The 22,250-nt window shown below is 43.4% G+C and overlaps 2 protein-coding genes across 8 annotated transcripts in view; one reads left to right on the top strand and one right to left on the bottom strand.

The window, feature by feature from the left end:
• The window catches only part of TAX1BP1 (Tax1 binding protein 1), an 88,212-nt gene extending 83,970 nt beyond the window's left edge, over nt 1-4,242 (top strand). Inside the window, exons 17-20 of one of the 4 annotated variants that reach the window (XM_030759799.2) lie at nt 1,639-1,721; nt 2,345-2,500; nt 3,782-3,947; nt 4,039-4,242. In XM_030759799.2, the coding sequence (XP_030615659.1) occupies nt 1,639-1,721; nt 2,345-2,500; nt 3,782-3,908 (366 nt within the window). In that variant the 3' untranslated portion in view covers nt 3,909-3,947; nt 4,039-4,242. Of the gene's footprint in view, nt 1-1,638; nt 1,722-1,855; nt 2,224-2,344; nt 3,496-3,781 lie in introns of those variants that run through there. The other 3 variants (XR_016394307.1, XM_022584434.2, XM_089917586.1) reach the window with 3 other exon arrangements.
• Nucleotides 4,215-22,250, bottom strand: part of JAZF1 (JAZF zinc finger 1) — a 337,129-nt gene continuing 319,093 nt past the window's right edge. For 2 of the 4 annotated variants that reach the window (XM_022584468.3, XM_089917589.1), the window contains exons 4-5: nt 12,314-12,483; nt 4,894-6,637 (exon numbers count right to left, since the gene is read on the bottom strand). In XM_022584468.3, the coding sequence (XP_022440176.1) occupies nt 6,461-6,637; nt 12,314-12,483 (347 nt within the window). In that variant the 3' untranslated portion in view covers nt 4,894-6,460. Of the gene's footprint in view, nt 4,380-4,893; nt 6,638-12,313; nt 12,484-22,250 lie in introns of those variants that run through there. The other 2 variants (XM_089917587.1, XM_022584477.2) reach the window with 2 other exon arrangements.

The following is a 22,250-nucleotide window of genomic DNA, read 5'->3' as shown; positions in this document are numbered from 1 at the left end:
AAAGTTGTATTGTACAATATTATAAATATGTCTCATCAAGAATTTTGAAAAGTAGAATATGAAGACCTTTTGTTTTATTCTTTTTCTTCAATAGCATTTCAAAAAATTTTAAAACATTTATATATGAGAAAATTTTGTTCATTATTTTATATGTAGTTGTTTAAGCAGATTCATTTTCGGATATTGTTGCTGGAAGGCCTAAGTATGGCAGCCAGAGTAATGTGGCACAGAATCACAATTTGCCTGTTATACATATGTAAGCTTAGCAGATTCAACTACTAAATCATCTTCCCTCTGTACCTGCAGATTTAAAAACTGTCTGGATTTTACTTACTTAAAGACTTTTAATTTTTGAAGTATATGAAGTACTTCCCCAACATTCCCCAACTTCTCAATGCCCTATTAGGTTATTGATCCTGTTTTCCTTTGCCCAGTTATATCCTAAGGGAATCATGTATACAAAAGTGTTTTCTCATGTGATGCACATGGGAAAAAAAGTCTCTCACCTCCTTTTTTGAGCTTTTACGTGGGGGGGGGGATAATTGTCAGAATAATAGCTAAGTTACCATGCCTTCCCTTACTGTTCCTTCCCCCCACCCCCCAAAAAATTCAATTTATCTTTTGTTTGGTCACTTAAAATTTCACGTCACATACACTTTTTTGGAACCTCTTCCTATGACAGACCTGACTTATTAGCCTATTAATAGTTCTGGTGCAATCATGACTACCCAGCAACATAAGGACTTTAATCAGTGCCTCTTCCACCTGTTGTGTGCTGTTAGTTCATGACGTGAGAGAAGCTAACAAACTGCTTAGGGGAAGAAAGCAAATGGGCACTTCAGATGATGTGGCTGCTTTGGATATGAAGTGACAGTCTGTGTTTGGATATTGATGTAGCAGCAGTGTGCAAATCTATAAAAAGTGACTAGAGGGATGCAGGCATGGAAATTCAAACCAGCATTTTCTTTCAGATTCAGACTCAGATTTACAGGGTTTTAGGAGTCCTCCTTGATAATGTTAATCAGATATTTAAATTTGAATCTGATTGTTTTACATTAGGGTTTTTGAGGCCTGTAGTTCGGTGCATTGCTTCACTTTAACGGTTTTCCAGTTGGATTTGCTTGTGTATTTGCCCCAAAACATGCACACACACACAGAGTTTTCCTTTATTTATAATTTCTACGTATTGTGCAGTGGATATATATTATCAAAGAAGATCCTGCCTATCTTACAGATTAATAGTCATTAAATGAGAATAAAAGGAAAAATAATGCAGTCTTAAGATTTTTATGAAAGTGGTCACCCAGTGTATGGAATGAAAAGTCGGTAAAGTTACCTACATATCGGTCAAAAAAGTCTATTGATCTCTACTTCATTCACACACACAGTTGTAGTATACTCTCCATTCCACTGAATACTGCTTTTTATTTCAAGGTATGACTTAGTCCATAGTGAAATACTCTCTAAAAAACAAAAAGTCTTTCAAACATGTTTACATGAAAATCTAATGAGAATAGAAGTAAATTTTTAAAAGTGTAATCTTATTTCCTTTATACGGTGCTTGATTGAATTAATTAATTGAGGAACTTCTATTCGGTTTCACTTTTCTCAAAAGTTGCACAATTATTGTTTGCCTAGGAAGATGAGAATGTGCCCACTGCCCCTGATCCTCCAAGTCAGCATTTACGTGGCCATGGAACAGGCTTTTGCTTTGATCCCAGGTAATTTTTCTCTTTCCTGTGTAGAATTGGGATTACCTGTGGCTCTCAACGTATGGTCCTTGAAAATTTGTTAGAAATGCATATGGTCCAGGGCCCTAACTCAGATCTTGTTGAACCCCAAATCCTTGCTGTAGGGCCCAGCAGTACACGTCTCAGCGTGCCTCCAGGTGGTTCTGATGCGTGCCGTACCTTGAGGACCAGTGCTGTAAACACCTTTAGTTGTTAAACTGAATGAACACTGTTGGGAAGCTACAAGTTGTATGAATCTTTATAGTTTTACAAAAGGCATATTTTGTTAGTTAAAACTTGAAGAATTCTTGTCACTGAGCCTCATTTCACATAATGTGATTGTATTTTTTGGATTTTGATGAGAAAAAGATTTTCTTTGTCAATCTAATTGTAAAACTAAAATTAGAGGCTTTACAAATGGTTTACACAGTTGTCAATAGCAAGCTTTTAGGAGCAGAAAAAGAGGTTCCTGGCGTAACTGAAGAGTTTCAAGGTAAGTGTTAGTATGCATATCAGCTTAACTAGATAAATGTAACCTCACTGTATCTGAAGGTTACTGCTGTTAAAAATCTGTTTATTAGAAATAGGTAATTCTTTCATTTTATTTCCTCAAGCTTTGATGTTCAGAAGAAATGTCCACTCTGTGAATTAATGTTCCCTCCCAACTACGATCAGAGCAAATTTGAAGAACATGTTGAAAGTCACTGGAAGGTGTGCCCAATGTGCAGCGAGCAGTTCCCTCCTGACTATGACCAGCAGGGGTTTGAAAGGCATGTACAAACCCATTTTGATCAGAATGTTTTAAATTTTGACTAGTTAATTTTTATTAAGAGTTAATAATACAGTTCAGCAGTTGGAAAAAAACACACCTCAGACCACTAAGGAGACCACAAGGTGTCACTTTCATGTACCCTCTATTGCACTTTTCTGACCAAGAGCTACTTTGAGTTTGGTGTTACATAGTGTCAGGGTCAGTCCTTGGTTTATCACTTATCAATAAATATAATTTTAACCTGTTAATCTTACCTGCTTAAGAAGTTCTTGTGTGTTTGTATCTTTATTTATTCCCCATTTTGAAAAATTATATGAATGAAGGAAACGGATTATTTTAATGTTAACCACACTGAAAAAATAGGTATGTATAGTGTATTATTTAGCAGAATATTTACACATCTCTGTTGACCTTGTTGATTGAGCATGACTACTAAAAGTTATGTAACACAAAGAATTTATCATAAGTCTTGCAAAGTTATTCTTTTGAATACAGAAACTTCATAATTTAGCCCATGAAATGTTTTTTTTTTAACCCTCTTTAGAAAGGGAGCTGCATGTAGAATGAGATCACATGCTTCCAAGATAGCAAATATCCTTTTTATATTTGAAATGTTTGCTTTAGGAATTAATAGAATGCATATTTTGCTAATTTTATGACTAAAAAATTTTAGAATATCTGATTATTTTTCAGCCATCTTAAAGTTGTATTTCTATCTGATGGGGAAATGGAACAAGATATGTCAGTGTAATTGTTTCATATTAAATGATCTACTAAACAGTGATGGTTGTGGCATAAAATCACAGAAAATGTATGTCTTTTTTCACATTTTCTTGATGAGTATAACTTTGAAAAAATGTTCTCAGTAAGTGATTAAATATGTAATGCATAAACCCAAATCAAACTATGTTGTTCGTTATGACTCTGCTATATATAGTATTCATTAACATTAAAGTAGACACATTTTTAGGAGTGTGTAATTTCATTGTCAAATTTATTTGTGATAGTTTTTCATTAAGTCTAGCATCTTGAATGTCTTTTTGGTCTGGGTCATTAAAAAAATTTTCTGAACTACAGTCCTTTCCCCTTTTAGAATATGAATGTTAAGGATTTAAAGTACTGACTTTTTGATTTTGCTGTTTTTGTGGTTATCAAAATATTTAAGCTTGTCTTAAGCAAACTAGCTATCTAAGATGTTAACTTAATATTCAGTGTAGTGGCATTTTGGGGTACTGTATGTGAACCGCATATACACCATCTCACTTGTATTTGTTTCTAGGAGCAGAATTCATGTATCGTTGGAATCCTTTAAAAGGTGTGAGTCTAGGGCAAAACAGTATTGGGCAGTCAGATATCAGGACATGGCAGACCTGGGATGCAGCGGTAATGAAGACTCCATGTTTTAAGCTTCTGGATAGGTTATATGCTAAGCAGAATATATTCAGGTAAAATATGTTCAATGATATGAACATTTTTGTTCCATCGGTTAATAATTATGGACCATACTAACCTAAAAGTATCCTTTGAATATTATAGTGCTACTACCAGTGAAATGAAATTGTTCATCATACTAACCTAGGCAAAACATTGATGAAATCTACATGTCAGCTGAATTCTGCCCCCACCCAAAAAAGGCAGCCTTAGAACAAGGTACTGAATGGATATATTCGTTTCTGTGGCAAACTTGATACTGGTCTTTATAATGGATGCTAATGAAAATAAAGAGCCATGTTTATTTTGGGTCAGAGGCAGTTTATTTTAAATGTGATTTCATTTACATTTATAAGCAGCTTTTCTTGACAGCAATTTTGTTTTCATTAAGTTGCCTTCAGTTCTAAAACAAACCTCTGTTGCTTTCAAACTTAATGTGCTCTGTCCTGAACAAAACATATGAAAATATAATTTAAAGCACAGTTTTCACAGACACAGTACAATACATTCACTATACACGGTATAACAAAATATTCCCATCCTTACCTGTTTAGTAATACTGTCACAATGAATAAGTAAATAGAAACTGGAAATTTTTATAGTTGAAAGAAATTTAACATGCACAATGACTATTTTATGACTGTTTAGCTGTTGAACTACTGATCCAGCCTACAGTTTCTTGCACTAGAAGGAGCGAAGCTAAATAATAATTGCTGGCCTAAAAAAAATTTGGTCAATTCTAGGTAGATATGAAATAGCCAAGTAGGGCCTTCTTATGCACCAACTAGTGGCTTCTCATGTCTGTATCACCCTTTAAAACATAAAGGATAACACTGTATATTCAGGACCAAGACTACTCTTCAGAGATCTGAGGACATTTTTAGCGGGTAGTGTCTTTATAAATAACTTTTAAATCCCTCATTATGAGGGATTCACAATTTAAGAGTGTATTAATAGAAGCTTACCCATCTGGCTAACAGAATTGTCTTCCTTTCAAAACGTCTGAAAAACTGAGGAGGGAGGAACACCTGCTTTCCATCTGTAAGACTTTCAACAAATGGAAACACGGGAAGAAAGTTATTTTACAAGCATTTCGAGTTTGATTTTCATCAGTTTTGTGGGCAGTTAGCCATCTCAAAGCAATTTTTATTGCATAATTAGGCAATTGGTAAACTCATGTTTAAGGAATAGCACTTGGGAGAAATGAACACTCAAGGCATGATGGTACTGTTGGTAAGAAAAACGTTAGGAATGGTCCAGACGTAGGTTATACTCTAATGGGTCAGGTATTAGTCACTGACCACCTGCTGCAAGAAGCACTTACCTGTCAATAAGGCTCAATTTCATATTTCAGCAAGATGTCTTACAAAGCTAAACAGACATTTCCAGTGGGAATACAGACATCTACAATGTGATGGAAAAAGTGCCTTTAAAAAAGTCTGAAAACACAATGAGCATGAGGAGGCAACAGGGGTCTTAACAAGATGCTCCTCTTTGAAACGCGCTTGGCATTTTAATTCTTATCTGCAACCCGTAGGTTGTTAGGGCAGTGGTTGCAAGAACTGGCAACACATAAAACATCACATCTGTTGGCAATAGAGAACGACAAAGTGCTTTAAAACTTCACCTAAAGATGAAGATAGAACTAAATTTCACACACACAAAATTTGCACTTAAGTATTTCAAAGTGTTTCCTAACAGATTTCAGGGGAAAGTATTTCACTAAACTGGTATCTTGGTCCACAGACATCAATAGGCATAAATTGAATCCCTTGCACCTAGCAGGCACTCAATGAATGTGTGTTAATGAGTGAACTGAATAGACTTTTTGTACAAAAATGCCATTTGTAACACTAAAATGATTGATTGGTAAGTCACATGGCAAGATTTTCAGCTTTTTAAAGGTCTAAAGGATTTGCAAGATAATATAAAACACAGAAAGCACACCTTTTATGCATGTTATTTAAATATGAAAATATTTTTAGCATATTATGTTAAACATTCTTTCTTATTTATATTTCCGTTACCTAAAGTCTTTCTAGTCACAGGTACTAACTAACTCCATTATGTAAGGCATGGTAACCAGTTTGACAGTGAAGGTATTATTTTGGTTTTGAACACAATGAGTTGATGTGTTGAAAAACTTCAACCAATCACATTATAATCTTGGGGGAAAAACCCTCAGTGCTAGCCCCTCCTCCCCCGCAAATGATATCACTGCAACACAGCTAAACGATACACAACATGCCCTCAATTTCTGTCTTGTTTTGGGGGAAATGTGCTGAAAAACCTAGAGCTTTGTTTAGCACCTTATATCAAAGTAATGAAAATGGGTATGATGATTACATGTGCAAATGTACAAAATCATTAACGCTACAAAGATACGTCATTCCAAAATTACAGAAAAAATTTAAAGCATGCATTTATTCTTTAAAGGGTTGCTGAATGCTTCCCCTGAAAAAAGGTGGCTGTTTTCAAAATCAGCAACTGCTGGTGAGGATTTCTTGGCACAGTTATGACCAGCATGTTACTGCTGCATCTTCCTGATAATGTCGGCCGACACCGGGGGATGGAAATTGATTGTGTGGTGCCGCAGGCCCTGAGCTGTCTTGTAACTCTTACCACAACGACACTTGAATGGTTTGCGGACACGAATCTGTGTTCTGTGGCCATTCTTAGCATGGTACTTTATGCCATTCACATTCTGTGGAGAGGACAAAAATATCACCTATTAGACGGAGTCACACAGTGTCAGATGGGGGGGAAACCTCAGCGCAGGTCTGACTGCAACTGGGCAGCTCCTGGATGGCAGCTATAGACAGAACAGGCTTTTTCGCGAACTCGCAGTTGTGTGTTAATCGTGGGCGGTGCAGACTAGGTCATGCACACAGCTCACCCAAGGCAATTTCAAATACTCCTCAGTTACCCTGGAAGTACTGACTTCTGACTTTTACATAAAATACGTATTTAAGACCCAGACTGTATAAAGAGGCACAGCTCCCTCTGAATCTTGTTTCTACTCTGAAGAATGTTAACGATGAAAAATTACATACAAATATCCTCAAGATGGCCCCGAAAAAAATCTGAAGAAAGAAAACATAGGTTAGGGTAATGAAGTTCAAGACGTGTATAAATTCTTCATTTGGAAACTCAGCTTATGTCTTGCTCCCAGCCAACCGTGAAAATCCCTACCTTATGTAGGGATTTTTGGTCCATTTTCTACTCTGCATTAAGCCAGTATCTGTGCCCAAATCTTGCCCCAGCACTGTTGTGTGTGTTAAATAAACACCTATGGGCGGACAAGGCCCTACTTTTATTTATGTACTATTCCAAACATACAGTGAACTTTAAAAATGTTAGGTTATTAAAGTCTCAGCAACAGAAAAGTTCCAAACTTCAAATTGGCCTACAAATCCTAAATGATAACATGAAATAACAAAATGCTTTCTGGATTTCTATTAATTGGTTTTGCTACCTCACTTGCATATTCTATTTAAGACGTCATGCCTAGAATCACTCTACAGATTCAACCAAGTTAGTTTTGCTTATCCCAATTACATGGTGAGTAAACAGGCTCAGGACATTGAGTAAACTGATGGAAGATTTAAGTAAGAATAAATGGCAGAAGTGATACTAGAGCATAGGTCTTAATTTACAAGTCAGCTACTGTCAGACTGAGGAGTAAGGGAAAAGAGAAGACAGGAAGTTGTTGAGTACAGATCACCAGAAGAGTGGACTGTTTTCTAAAGTATTATCTGAATCTAGGCCCACTGAGGCCAGTCCTGTGCCCAACGAAAGGTTTCCAACATAGCCGTCTTCTACTTCATAGGATGCCCTTATCGAGCTCCCAAAGAATAAGAACAAACTGCAGTTGTTTCCTGAGCATCTAGCACTGTGCCTGGCACATAGTAGCTGCTCCACTAGTACCTGTGAATGAATGAATTTGTTAGAGCATGCCTCATTCTGGAAGAAATTGAGAGTTGCCATGAAACAAAATATGTTCAGAGGTTATTACTATTTATATTTCCCTATTGGAGATTCACAGTGCACATTAATGCTTTTCAAAAGTCCTATGGAAGAGAATCCTCTCGACTGTTGAACCCAGGGGTGACAAGTAGCAACCAGTTGTCTATGCTTTGAGTCTGAGGGCTGTCCAGTGAATTGAACCACAAGGACAGACACGACTTCTTCCCTGAACGTCCAGCTGTTGGCCTTCTGCGCCTTCAGCCCTTGTCATCCCTGCATTAATCCCTGCCTGCAGGGCGACGAGGCACTTCACTGGTCTTCTAGAGGCATGCTGGGGAGTAGGAGATTGCTGCGCTGGGATGTGGGGAGGGCAGTGACGGTGCAGAATCCGACCCGTTAATGCAGAATCCGACCCGTTAACAGAGATGGGTAGATAAGCCCTGCCAGCCCCTTGCTGCTCCAACCATCCCACCAGGGGCCCAGGCACATGGGTAAAGAAGCCAACCTGTGTTATCTAGCCCCAGCTGGTACCCTGCTGCAGCGGCATGAGAGACCCAGGTGAGAGCCACCTAGCTGGAGCCAGGCAACAAAGATAAGCATTGTTTTAAGCTATGGGAAGGAGGGAGATGGGGAGGAAATAACTGTTTTATGATCATTAGAAAAAGACTGTCAACTTTCTAATAGTTAACACTATGGTGGGAAGTCTCCTGACTCACAAATGCTTAATAATTTACATCTGCCTGCTTAATAATATTCCATTTATTAGCTCAACAGATATTCACTGAGTACCTCAGTGAATGAAGGGTTACTAAAACATTCCTGTGGATGAAGCGCTACTAAAACATTTCATGTCCTCGCTTTCACAGGGAACTTGTTGCAAGATGGATCATTATAAATCCAGCTACCCCTGTGCCCCAGTGCCACTCACGCCTTGTCAGAAAAGAGAGGAAGCCAAAAATAATAAACATTTGAACAACAAACAAAAAGGCATATAGCAACTCCCAACAGGACCAGGTCTTAGATATTCCATCCAGGCCTGAGTTTTTTGTTTGTTTTTTTTCAAATAACTAATTAGGTGAGGGAAGGTTTGAAACCAGAAATTGCCAAAGCCCCCAGAAGCCACTCCAACATGAAACCAGATCTGGAGTTCAACGGGAAGGACACGCCCAGGGTTGAGTTGATTCCAACAGGTTCCGTGGTCAGTTCCCAGCTGGAATGTCAACACTGTGTTGTGCGTGGCTATGGGACTGACACACATGTCAGCTTTATTACTCTGGAAAAATTAGGAAGCCAGTTGCATGTGTGGAAACACATGGCATTTCCAGGGTTGGCCAAAGAGCCTACAATAAACTACCTTACCATCTCTTTCTCTTTGTTGCTGTGATTTAAAATGTCCACAAGTGTCATGGGACAGCTTATCACAAATGCTAGTACAAGCTCTAATCAGACGTAAGATTTCCCCCATCTGTTCATTCACAGACAGCAATGGAAACTTCACTTTCTAAGACTTGAGGAGCTTAAAAAGCTTCACTGAAACTCCGAATTGCAGAGACCCTGAAATGAGTTTGGTCTTTCAAAAATATTAATAACAAAAATAAATAATGTCAGGCAACTTGAAAATGAAATACTTATTAAATCCTCTGGTCTCTGAAAGGGGGAAAGGGAATTAAGCTCCAATAGGGCAAGGAAGGTCACTACAGTGAGAACTTTTCCTCATGCTGAGAACTTGATGACTACTGTCTTATTCAGTACTCAGGTTTTAAATAAAACTGACATTCAGGACTTTCCTGGTTGGGATAGTGGTTAAGAATCCACCTGCCAACGCAGGGAACACGGGTTCGAGCCCTGGTCCGGGAAGATCCCACATGCTGCGGAGCAACTAAGCCCGTGCGCCACAACTACTGAGCCCTGCGTGCCACAACTACTGAAGCCTGCGCATCTAGAGCCCGTGCTCCGCAACAAGAGAAGCCACCGCAATGAGAAGCCCGCACACTGCAATGAAGAGTATCCTCCGCTCACTGCAACTAGAGAAAGCCTGTGCACAGCAACGAAGACCCAACGCAGCCAAGAATAAATAAATAGATTAATTAATTAGAAAAAGAAAGAAAATGAGAGGTACTGAAGGAGAGCGGAGGGGAAGGGGGGCATTCTAGGCAGAAGAAATAACACGGGAAACAACTCGGAGACCTAGCTGTACTGCTGGGCCCTGCTCCCTTGCCCTACTCTGTATGAAGTCTGGGGAGTTAGATGCTCATCTTCTCCCAGTTCTGCAAATGCCAATGAAATGGTGAGAAGAGCTGATCCTCAGTCAGTGCCCAAGAGACTCATGGTTGAGAGACTCCCTGCCCACGGGGGCAGGGAATGAGACACATGTGAAGTCAGCCCTGGGAATGAACAAGATGGCAGCAGTTGTGGATTCTGCCCGACTCCACAGCACACCAAGCTCATTACGCCCTCCACTCACCAACACCCACTCCAACCATCACGCAGTAAATAAGATGAAATAATAATACCAGAGAACACCTGGTACACCCTGCGGCCAGTAACTTCCCAGCAGAAGGAGTTAGACTAAAACTGTAGGGAATATGACCACACTCATGTCAAGCACTTGGTCAGGAGAAGCAGTTATGCATTTGTTCCTGTCCCATGTGCACCGTTACGTGGCACTCTGGCCCAGAAAAGGAAACTCACACTTCCCTCATGGAAAGCAGGACCACTAATTGCCACCCGTGTCACTCGCCAGTTAGTGGTACTGAAGCAGGCAGCCTCCGCAGCCCAAGGTTCACGCAATTTTCTTTTGGCCTCAGATGGAGAAACAACACTCCGCAAAGGCCCCACCAAACTAGACACAGACAAACCGCAGGAGGGGAAACTGCTGGAAACTCGAGGAAAATAGAAGCCAAAGAATAATGACAAGAAAATAAAAATGACCAGGGGAAGAGGATGTAAAAAAGGAATGAAAGAGAGGTGGGAAAGAGAGAAGGCCTCATCATAAAGGGTGTAGCTTATACCACCCCCCCACCAGCTTTTTGGGTTTTTTTCGGTCAGCTACAATCTGGGTCGTTACTTTGCTCTCTCTCTTAACATCACTGATGTGCAAGACATCCTTTAGACAGTGTTTGGACCCTTGAGAGAAGGCAGCAAGACGGCAGAGCACAGAGGACCAGCTCTCATGAAGCATGGAGAGAAGGCGCGTCTGGAGGTAGACAGGGTACAAGGACAGCATCCCTGTCCAGCTTTCTCCACTTTGAAAGAAAGAAAGAAGGGAAAAATCTCTTTCTGCAAGCAGAGCTGTCCTCTGGACAAACTAGCTTGTCGAACGATCCCCTGGGCTCCTGAGATAACAATTTTGTTGCTTTCTCACCCCTGCACCCACTTCCACGCCGCCTTCTGATCCAGAGGAATGTACATGTGCACCTGGGATACCCAGACAGCGCGTCAGGACACCCTGATGGGACCTCACATCTCCATCCTGGGGTTTTCACTGTAGTTTAAACAAAGCGCATCTGTGCTTCCCATGATAAAAATTTAACAGTATATAGATCAGGTGAAATCATGGGCAACTTACCTGTGATACATTTGGGTTTCATGCTTTTATATCAGAAGCAGGTATAAAAAGTATTGAAATAGATTTTTTTAGTGTTCAGAGACATACTGAAGAAGGAGCGATAGGGGAAAGTGCTTATGCTGCCACACATTTTTCAAGCCTTTCTTTAAAAACAGTCAATCTGCCGGGGAAAGTAGCATCTCGTCAAATGCACCAGGTATGTTTTTGATTTTTACATTTCTATCTCACAGTTGGATTTTAAAGAGCTGCCAACACCTCATGGGAAAGTTTGCAACTTTGGTTCTCGACATGCCCTCTGGACCCACACTTGAGTGCTGTGGGTGTTCTCACTGTTCTGTCCCTTTGAGTCTTCTTAGTAGAGAATTTGGCGCCCCCAGCTGCCCTGACACCCAGAGGCAGGCCCGAGAGACACAGGCTCTGCGCCACCTACAGAGAGTTCATCGAAGCTAGAGCGGGCGGGTTTGGTGAGAAAAATACCAAAGCCCCTTTTCTCCCGAACTCCTTTCAAGCAAGGGCTTCCTCAGCTGGAAGTAAATACCCTGCAGCGTTTTCCAAAAGGGCTCTGTGAACCGTCTGCAGAGCCGATCACTGCGGAAGGTGTTCGGCAAATAAACAGGTGACGCATTTGATATTCTGACTGGTCTGACATGAATCTGAAGAATATCAAAGACATGATTCTCCCACCAAAAAACTCTCTTTTGACGTACCGCTCCCACACAGGTCAGTGAAGGGGACAACACACCCAACGGCCAGAAACCAGGGACAGCACTGACCTGCGGGCAGCCTGGGCCCAGGCCTGGCTTTCCGGGGGGCCACCTACTCCAAGCTAGGTGGCACTTCTCTTACCTTGTACCTCTTCTTACAGCCGGGAACCGGGCAGGCGAAGGGCTTCTCCTCGCCGCCGTTCATGCACATGGAGCTGAGGATGGCCTCGGAGCTGATGGCGCTCTCTGTGGTCCAGGACTCGTCGCTGTCCGACTCCTCGTAATCCACCTCCTCCTCGTCGTACTCGCTGCCTGTGGGGCCAGAGGAGAAACACAAGGGCTGTCAGGACGCCCCGCACGGCGGCGGCTCCTGCTGCCCTGGGAGAGAGCGTCCAGGAGCCAAGGGGCAGCAAGTGCAACTAGTCCCCGGGACAGTCCTGGGGGCAACATATCTGCTTTCCCACGGGAGAGACCGGGGAAAGGGCTTCCCAGCGATTCATGGTGAGGAATGAGCTGTGCAAGAGCTTGGACTCAGTATTCTGCGGCAAAGGTGATTGACTGCAAAGGTGCTGGGAAGGCTAAAACCAAAAATAACCAACTACGACAGACACACCCCTGCCCCAACACACACACGCACACGCACACACACACGATATGCCTGACATTACAATGGACAGAATTCTGTCCCCTTAGTTTTATGCTTTATTGGCACGGTAAACACAAAAATCTGCAGGAGGGGGTTACATTTTACACTTACTAGGTATTTACACTTCGGTGGGAATTAATTTCAGTTCTTTTTCTTTATAAGCTGACCTGGGAAGACCATGAAGAAATTTAGAACTAAAAGGGTGTTGCCCCAAGCTAGGGAGCAGGGGGACGGAAATGCCCAGAGCTCTGAGGGCACAGTGTCATCGTCATCATCAGAGTGCAGGTCCAGCTCCAGGAAGACCAAACGATCCCCTACCGCACCTGTCCTCAGGGAATAGCACCTGCCCTTCAGCTACACAAAACCCTCCCTGGGAGCGAGGGCTGAGCCATTGCAGCAGACAGCTCAGACAGACGAGGGGATTCCCTTGTATCCTGGTTAAGAGCTCTGCTCAGAACTGAATTAAAAATCTGCTGTGCTGACTTCTGCCCAGGACGGCAGGGATGGAGAACCACTTCAACAAGCAGCCCCTCCTTTGCTCTTTTTTTTAACGAGGTCCACAGCCGTTTATTTGGAGCTTTTGCACAATATAACCCTGAAGGACATAATTCTACAGATCATAAACAGTGTAAAATAATATGTTGACAAGTCCTAATGCATTTACAAGCCCCGTGGAATAAATAGGAATTACAGCACAACATCAGTAAGAATTATATGGTAGCAATTACAGTTGTGAAATTCATCCCCCAGGTGTGAGGCTAAATTGCACCCGGGGCCTGCCTGGGTGCTCCATGGGGCTCCCCCTGCTACATCAATTATTTCAACACCAGATATTGGCATTTTTATTGGGTTTCATTTTAATAGGCATTAATAAGATTGTTTGAAGAGCCAGTTGAGCCAGGAACAAGGACGCCAGCATCTGAGGCGAACACTTAAAAGGATCCAGGAAGGAAGGAAGGGACCTCAAGGTGAACGAGTGCCTTGTATGGTTCAGGCACACTGGCTGCATCAGCTCATTTAATCCTCTGGTGACCCTGTGAGGTGGGGTGTCACTTTCCTACACGAGAGGAAATGAGCCCTGTGAGGCTCAAGAGCTGCCGCATCCTCAATTAGCTAGTAAGGGAGTTACCTTTTCCCAGGTTGCCTCCCGGCCTCCAGTGCCGGCAGCTCTCTGGGGGTGGGGTGGGGTGTGTCTCTCTCAACCTCCGTGTCGCTGGGCCTCCTCCATCTACCGCTGAGAATTCAAAGCAGCCTGCTTTGAAGCCTGTTTAGAAACTCAGGCGGTACGGAAAAAACAATTTGACAAAAATGAGGCTCTGGAATTCAGTGTGGGTTTCAGTAAGCCCCGCTGCGCTTGGCTGGAGCCCCCAGAGACAAGAGACCCAGCTGGGAAGCGCTCGTAGGACACAGCACAGGGGTACCTGCTCTGCCGCGTCCCTCGGTCCATGAGCAAATCTGGAAACCTGTTTCTAAGCAGGGCACTGTTTAGGACGTTTTACTCTTAAACAAATGCCACATGCTGGTGTCCTTTAAATTGCTTGTTAGAAAACTATAAATACTATTTCGCAGAGCTCTTCCACCAGGACTTGAGAAAGTGAGAATGACTAATTTACCCATCTAACTGAGCTAATTTGTTAACCTGAATACCAGGAATCGCACAACGTTTACAACTGGGGGCAGCGCGAAAGCCTCAGACCAACCGAGGGCTTAATGAAGCCCAGCAGAAGATAAAACTTCAAAACTCTTCGGGATCAAAAGGGGCCAGGTCTGGGGGGTTAATGCTGTGGACACACTCGCCTGCAAACCATGCAGCATCCAGTCCCAAGTGGGGCAGGTAGGAGGACCACATGATCTACTGTCCGTGTCAGGATGCCTTTGCGAGTGAAAGCCAGCACGGGGACAACAGGCATACACAACTGGGCCCCCCCCCCACACACATCCTCGTCATCGGCACACCACAAGGTCCTTCGGGTGCTTTATGAAACTATCTCCCCTGGATGGGGGTCGAGAAGGATCTGTTTCTATTTAGTTCTGTCCTATAACAAAGCCGAGCAAGGCCCAACCCTGGGTTCATGCCTTGGCTAGACATTGTCAGCTGAGTGACCAACTACTTGGCCTCTACTTTCTCTTCAGTGAAATGGGAGGAAAAAATCTCTTCCTTACAGTTTAAGGATTAGAATTATTGTTTATAAAGCACCTGGCACAGGAGGACCTGCACATAGTAAGTGCTCAAAAAAACAGAAGACAGTATAATACTAATTTTGTAATAGTACTATTTATAACACTACATGTAAAATAATATTATTTTTAGAAGGGCCTGTTGCGAAACCAAACAAAAAATAAGATAATTCTGATAGGTTTGGGCATCTCCACCAGAAAAAAATACAAGAGGGATTCCATAACAAGAGAGGTGCTGTGCTGGCTGAGGACGGTTCGTGTAGATGCATCTACAGGGGCCAAGCTGGGAGCCCAGGCTGGGAGCCCGTGTGAGCCCTGGTGCTGCCACGGACGAACTGTGTGACCCCAGGCAAGTGATGTTACCTCTCTGAGTTTTAGAGTCCTCATCTGTAAAATGGGCTGATAATACTACTACCTCTTAAGGTTGCTGTGAGGAGCAACTGGGTTCCTGTTTTTAAAAGTATTTAGAACAATGATACATGGTAAGCATTAAAGAAGCATTTGGTAAATAAATAGGCAAAAGGTCACGTGAGCAGTTTACTTCATCCACTGTCCCCTCGCTTTCTCTTGAGGGTACTCACGTTTTAAAAACAGGAGTGGGGGGGTCTACTGTTGCTTGTGTTCCTGTACCCCAAGTGCTACCCTGTCATCAAACAGGAGAAATGTCGCCAGCTGTGAGGCGGGTCCTGCAGCCACAGGGCATCCTGCAGGTACAGGGGTTGCTATTGTCCCAGAAAGCCACACAAGCTCAGACGCTGGCATCCACTCGGTGCGCATGTCTGGAAACCTTGCCAGCAGGGCCTGCGGTGCTCTGAAGAAAACATCCGAGGCCCCGAAACCTACTGCTCTTCCTCTCTTTTCACACATCTTTGAACCCTAGGAAATGCTAACCTGAAAGGAGTTATGGCTTTAGTTCAGAAACATGTGGGCCAACCCTCTCTGCTTTGTTTTATTCATGTCCTCATGCCTTTCGAAGGAGAAAAGTCAACCCCAACCTGGTTCATTTTCAATCTCTGCTTCACCTGCCATCTCAAAACTAACTTCTGAACGAAGGGATCTGCAGCGCTTGCCAGCCCTCTGCTAGAGATTTCCGCCCCCTGCCCCCCATTTAGGGAAAGCAGGATGGAGCGAGGCTGACTCTCCTAGCAGGGGTCTCCCAGCTTTTCGATCCTCTCCTACATCCCGGTCAATAAGAAATTGTGGGCACTGCCTCCCTGAGGGGGAGCGTGTGTGAATATACTGTTTATAAATGACATACATGTACTAACATATCACTATATAAAACAGATATGCAAATAAAAGGATGAGAATGAAATAGTTTAATAAATATATATATTAATATGAGAAATATTTTCCTTAGTAAGTGTAAAGATTTGATATCTCCTTCCTCCACCTCACAGATTGTCTTGTGCACCCACTTTGGAGCCCACTGCCCTCCAGGCCAGCTGGAGGGGTCAAACGGGCCCCATCACAGCCAGCTTTGAGGCTATCAGATATGATGAGCCTTTGGATTGTTCCAGGGGAGAGGTATGGCGTGTTAAGGAATGGATACGCTCATTCATTCACCCTGATCTTGAGTTAATGGGTGATCTCTGAGGCCCCGTGTGAGCCCCACCCTGTCAGCCTATCAGAGCGGGTGCTGGGCTCCAGCCACCAGACAGAGGGAGGATGCGGAATCAATTCAAGCTTCTAGTTCTGAGCGCCCATCACCCAGAATCCATAAAATGTTAATCGCCACATCAATTTCTGAAGAAAAAAATTATAAGAAGTATTTCCTCTGTGTAAAAGAGGAAAAAGACCCCCAAACACCCTACCTGTAGTTGTAAGTAACTGGGGCAGGGAGGTGGGAGGAAAGCATGGGAGTCACAAGAAGAAATTTACCCCCCTGGGGCCCAGAACAGGTGATGGCAGGTGTCCTCCTAGCAAGCAGGGTTGGGGAACATTGAGTCGGTGAGTCGGAATTTTGCAACTAGAAGGAGAGGTGCTCTGCAGTCTATCCGGGCGGCCTCCCTTTCTCCAGGGCTACTGACTGGGGATTCTAGCAGGGAAAGACTACGCTGTGGTGAATACCGGTTCATCTTCATCTCTCCCCGCTTCTCTCTACCTCCCACCCTTTCCTTCCTACAAGTCAACCCTAAGCCCTGGCAACTGAAAGGGACAAGAGCTCAAACACAAAACAGAAAACTTGCTGTAGGCCAATACCTCCTCCCCACACTGACCGTCTTGAAGAGTCCAGAGGAGAGCATTCTCACAACTAAAGAGAAAGCCTGAAGACCTTAATTAAGAAAAGCAGATGAAAACCCCATGGATGTGGCTTCTTTAGAGCGACGGTGGCTGGTTCTGTGGCTTCTAGAAGTGCCACCCTTTCCTCTGGGTTGTGGCACCTGGGGAGGCTGTCAGCACAGGGACACAAACTATAAAGACATTGCCCTTGTATTTGAAAACAAAGATTGACTGACTGGGTCAGATTTCTAATTTGGATGAACTTGTTCTCTTAGAAGAGAGAACACCTTCAAAGATCTGCATCTCAAGAACACAGAGGACAGAGGGCTGGGATGCTGGATGAACTGTCAGGGGGGATTTACAATGGGGATTCAGCCAAGCAATTATTTTGTTAGGATGGTTACTGTTTTTGCTGATGCTCTGGTTACAAAGCCCCATAGCTTTGAGGCTCTGTCCAACCTCAGTTCTCCCGTAAGCCCTGTTATTTTTACTGCACTAATGGGCACAATATGAAGATTTGAGGAATGCACAAAGGCATGAGAGCCAAAATGCCTCTTTTCTTTGATCTGGCCTCCTTTTGCTTTAAATCATTTGCTACTCAAATTGTTTTTTGTTTTTTTTTTTTTTGCGGTACGCGGGCCTCTCACTGTTGTGGCCTCTCCCGTTGCGGAGCAACAGGCTCCGGACGCGCAGGCTCAGCGGCCATGGCTCACGGGCCCAGCCGCTCCGCGGCATGTGGGATCTTCCCGGACCGGGGCACGAACCCACGTCCCCTGCATCGGCAGGCAGACTCTCAACCACTGCGCCACCAGGGAGGCCCGCTACTTAAATTCTGGCACTTAATTCTCCATCTAACCTGACCTGTGCCTACTCGGATTTTTTTTTTTTGGCTGCGTTGTGTCTTCGTTGCTGCGCGCGGGCTTTCTCTAGTTGCGGTGCGCGAGCTTCTCATTGCAGTGGCTTCTCTTGTTGTGGAGCATGGGCTCAGTAGTTGTGGCGCACGGGCTTAGTTGCTCCGCGGCATGTGGGATCTTCCCGGACCAGGGCTTGAACCCGTGTCCCCTGAATTGGCAGGCGGATTCTTAACCACTGTGCCACCAGGGAAGTCCCAACTTGGATTTTTTTTTTAAATAAAAATTGTAGCTGCCTAAGAGCGAGCAAATTTTGCTTTACACATGCATTTCTGGAAGCAGAAGGGGTTGGGAGATCCCTCTGCCATTTAGGTCGTGGGGTGGCTCCTGTGAGCCTGGCATGGGGACAGGTGTTTTCCATGGAACCTGAGGTTCAGGAGGTGAGGGACGTGCCCAAGGTCATCCAGCTAGATACAGGCAGACTGGACTGGTACTTGGGTCTTCAGTTTCAAAGTTTGTGCTTCTTTGATTTATTTTCAAACGGAATATCCCTGATCGAGGGAGATAAAGATTTGACACACAGAGCAAAGCTCTGGAAGTGCTGGGGAGGAGGGAGTCCCAGCCACATATGGGGCGGGCTTGTGAGCGTGTGGGAAGAACAGGGCTAGCCTCGTACAGTCAGGCAGGGGTGGGCCCTGCCCTCCTGGCTGGTGGCCGTCCAGTGTTCCAAAGAAAAGCTCCATGAGTTGATTTTTTTCAGGCTCTTCTTAGTCTTAGTCACTAAGCAATTTAAAAATGACTTTCACCAAGGTTAGAATTTCTACAAGAAAATGTCACTTCACCTTGCACGGTCACAGGTAGGAATTGGCAGGCACTAATTTTTCTCAGGTTGAATTTTCCACTGTCATCCTCCACGGCTGCACAGTCCCCATCGTGGGGGCCTGAGGCAGGCAGGAGAGTGGCTAAGGGAAGTGCCTTTGGGTGGGCCCAAGAGCTCATGCCAGCATTTCAGTGTGGGAAATGAGCAAACCTAGTAGGTAGGATTTCATAGGGCAGGACTATAAAAGATTCTACGGGACTGCCGAAAGATTCCTCCTGGTTGTCGGCCAAGGAAGTAAAAATCAGAGCTGGTTTCATGAATCACATGAAAAGACAAGGGGGTCCAGAGTCCGTGTATACACGTACATCCATATCCACCCACCTGGACGAGCCCACTTCATGGCCCAGGAGCCAGCTGAGTGTTTCCGTCAAGCTCACCCTCACTTGCCACAAGGACCATTTCAAACCTTGTTCACTGCCTCCAGCTTCTACCCAGCGCCTCTGTCCTCTGCTCACCTCTTTACTCTCTGAAGATGGCCCTGACCTATTTTAGTGCCTATAGGGTTCTCGTTCTTTGTATTTATAAACAGAGTGACACACAGATAGATAAAAATAAGTCAACCTTTTCCAGAAACCCAATATGCCACATTTTTCTTTCCACACAGATAATTAATATTCATGCAAAAGTGATAACTGCAGTGACAGCAAATTCAAACTCTCCTGGGGTGTCAAACTCTGGCAAGGACATTAGCAAAGAGTTGCCTTTCTGCCTTACGGACTTATCATTATAAATTAGCTTTAATTGGTACTGACCCACTTTATACGAGATGAAGCAACAACAATCTAAATGAACTGACAATGTGTGATTACGACGGAAGACACACTGTTGCCTCTGGGGACCATCACCAAGTCTCAGAACTTCTTGACCTCCTAGCTCCTGGCCTTCGCTCATTCCTAGAATGTGATTCTCCCCTGCCTCCTCCTTAACTGTGGAACAGGTCCTGGTTCTCCAAGTCAGAAGTAATGCCTCCCTCACAGGACTAAACACTTTCTAATGTATTAGGAGGCTCTTGGTCATTACCTTTGGTAATGACCACAGTGCCCAGGGCAGTGCTTGCACTTAAGGAGCCAACAGACATGTGTTTGTTGAATGAATGAATGAGGGAATACACTTCACAGACTCTAGTGGTAGAAAGGGAGCCAAGATTACAGTCTCTACTCTTGGCCTCCTACGGTCTTAAACAAAGAAAAGTAAATTAGATGATCTCAGTTGCCTGCTTAAAACCCTCCAATGGCTTCCCACAGCAAGGAGCAGATCCACACCCTGTCGTGACCTTACTCCATATCGTAGTTGCTTGGATCTTTACTATCTGGAGGACTTTTTTTTTTTTTAAATAAGAAAACTTAACAACTACTTATGCAGTTGACCCTTGAACAACATGGGTTTGAACTTCATGGGTCCACTTATATGCAGACCTTTTTTCAGTAGTAAATACTTAGTACCACACGATCCTTGGCTAGTTGAATCCATGGATATGGAGGAACTGTGGATATGAAGGGCCAACTAAATTATACTCAGATTTTTGACTGCGTGGAGGGTTAGCGCCTCTAGCACTGTCCCCGTGCACACACACACCGGTTTTCAACAATCAATTGTATTTGGTTTAGTGCCAAATTTTTACACCTATAAACCTATCTAACAGACATTTCTAAATATTCAGATGCTATTAAATAAATAAAAACATTATCTAAAAATAGACTGCAATTACACATTTAAGCGTTGGTTACAAACTTAGATTCTACACATTTCAACAAAATGATGCCAATTTACCATTTAAGAAGATAAGCTTAATATCTTAAAAACAGACAAATCATACAAATGATCACAGTGACCACAAAACCTCCATTTAACCTATTACACAAGTTGGCCTTACAGATTTATTTCTTCATTATTTCCATCCTTAGGTTTGGCCTTCTTGGGGTACAAGAATCTGGTGACTAAAAGAAACAGGAGCTGATGTTGGCCAGTGGAAGATACGGGTTCCAAGTTATTGACCAACTGACCCTTGGCGAGGGTCATCAGGGCAACATGATGCAAGAGTGAGTCTGCATTTCCTGGGTTGGATGCCTAGGTCTTCTTTACTCAAGGTTTGCTCGTTCCACAACAGGATTTTTAAAGCCCCTGTCTTTCCTGCCACTTGACGTCTTCAGTATAATTCCCAGGCCTGCTGGAGAACTCACCTCCCAGGGGACCAGGGATTCCCTGCCAGCCACGCGGCTCCTTCCCCCATCTGGCAAGCCACTCCCACTCAGGACCTCTTCCCACTTGTTTGGGACCAGGGTGTCAGCTGGTCTTTCCTACTCTTGCCCCAGTTGCTACTTTTTCTGCAACTATAAGGTTTACTCACAATTCCCTGCCAATCTGCTAATGGAGGTGGGGAAAAAGAACACCTATATTTTATAGGCAGACATCTACTTCAACACAACCCCTACCTATGCCGACACTCCCAATTTTGCTGTAGCAAAATTTATAGAAATATAAATGCACACTATTATTTTCACTGTCCTTGTATTATAGCTACTTTTGGGCACACTTTATATTAATTTCCCCATGTTAAGTATCATTTTGGGCCTAATGATTTTCAGCAATTCAATTAATTACCAATTAATCAATTACCACTGATTCCACCGATTCAATTAATTAATTACTATTAATGGTAATTAATAGTATGATTAATTAATCATACTAACTTGGCCCGCAGAAGGCCCCTTTGGCCATGCCTCGCGGCATGTGGGATCCTAGTTGCCTGACCAGGGATCGAAGCCGTGCCCCCTGCAGTGGAAGCGTGGAGTTTTAACCACTGGATCGCCAGGGAAGTCCCTCCATTATCCTTTTTTAATGAAAAATTTCTTCTCTTTAATCAAAGCCATCATTGTACACAGTAAAAAAAAAGATAGATCTATGAGGCTATAATGAAAAAGAGGAGGCCTCTGTCCGGCCCGTGCTCCCTCTCCACTCCCCCATGGCAACCAGTTACGAGTCTTTTACCTGGATTTACTCCCCACTGCTAATAAATAGCATGCCTCTATTGCTATTTTCTGATGTTCAGTTTTGGGTATCTATTGACCTCCCTACACAAGATAAGAATTCTGATCTTTCATGTATTTCCCAACCCTCCTTCCATCCTCCCCCTCCTCCTAGCAGAATTCCATTATAATATTTGATTTCACTGTGATTCAATGTCTGCATTCTTAGGACCAGGCCATGTAGCAAACTAGGATCACATTTTTGTCGTCCTTGCAGTTAGTAAACACCACAGCCATAGGCTATTTGGCTGTTGTCATCTTTCTCACCTGCATCC

Source organism: Delphinapterus leucas, chromosome 9 (genome assembly GCF_059928025.1).
Source record: "Delphinapterus leucas isolate spDelLeu-1000000601 "Yukka" chromosome 9, BTC_Dleu_Yukka2, whole genome shotgun sequence".
Taxonomy (NCBI): domain Eukaryota; kingdom Metazoa; phylum Chordata; class Mammalia; order Artiodactyla; family Monodontidae; genus Delphinapterus; species Delphinapterus leucas.
This window is presented reverse-complemented; position numbering and strand designations above follow the sequence as displayed.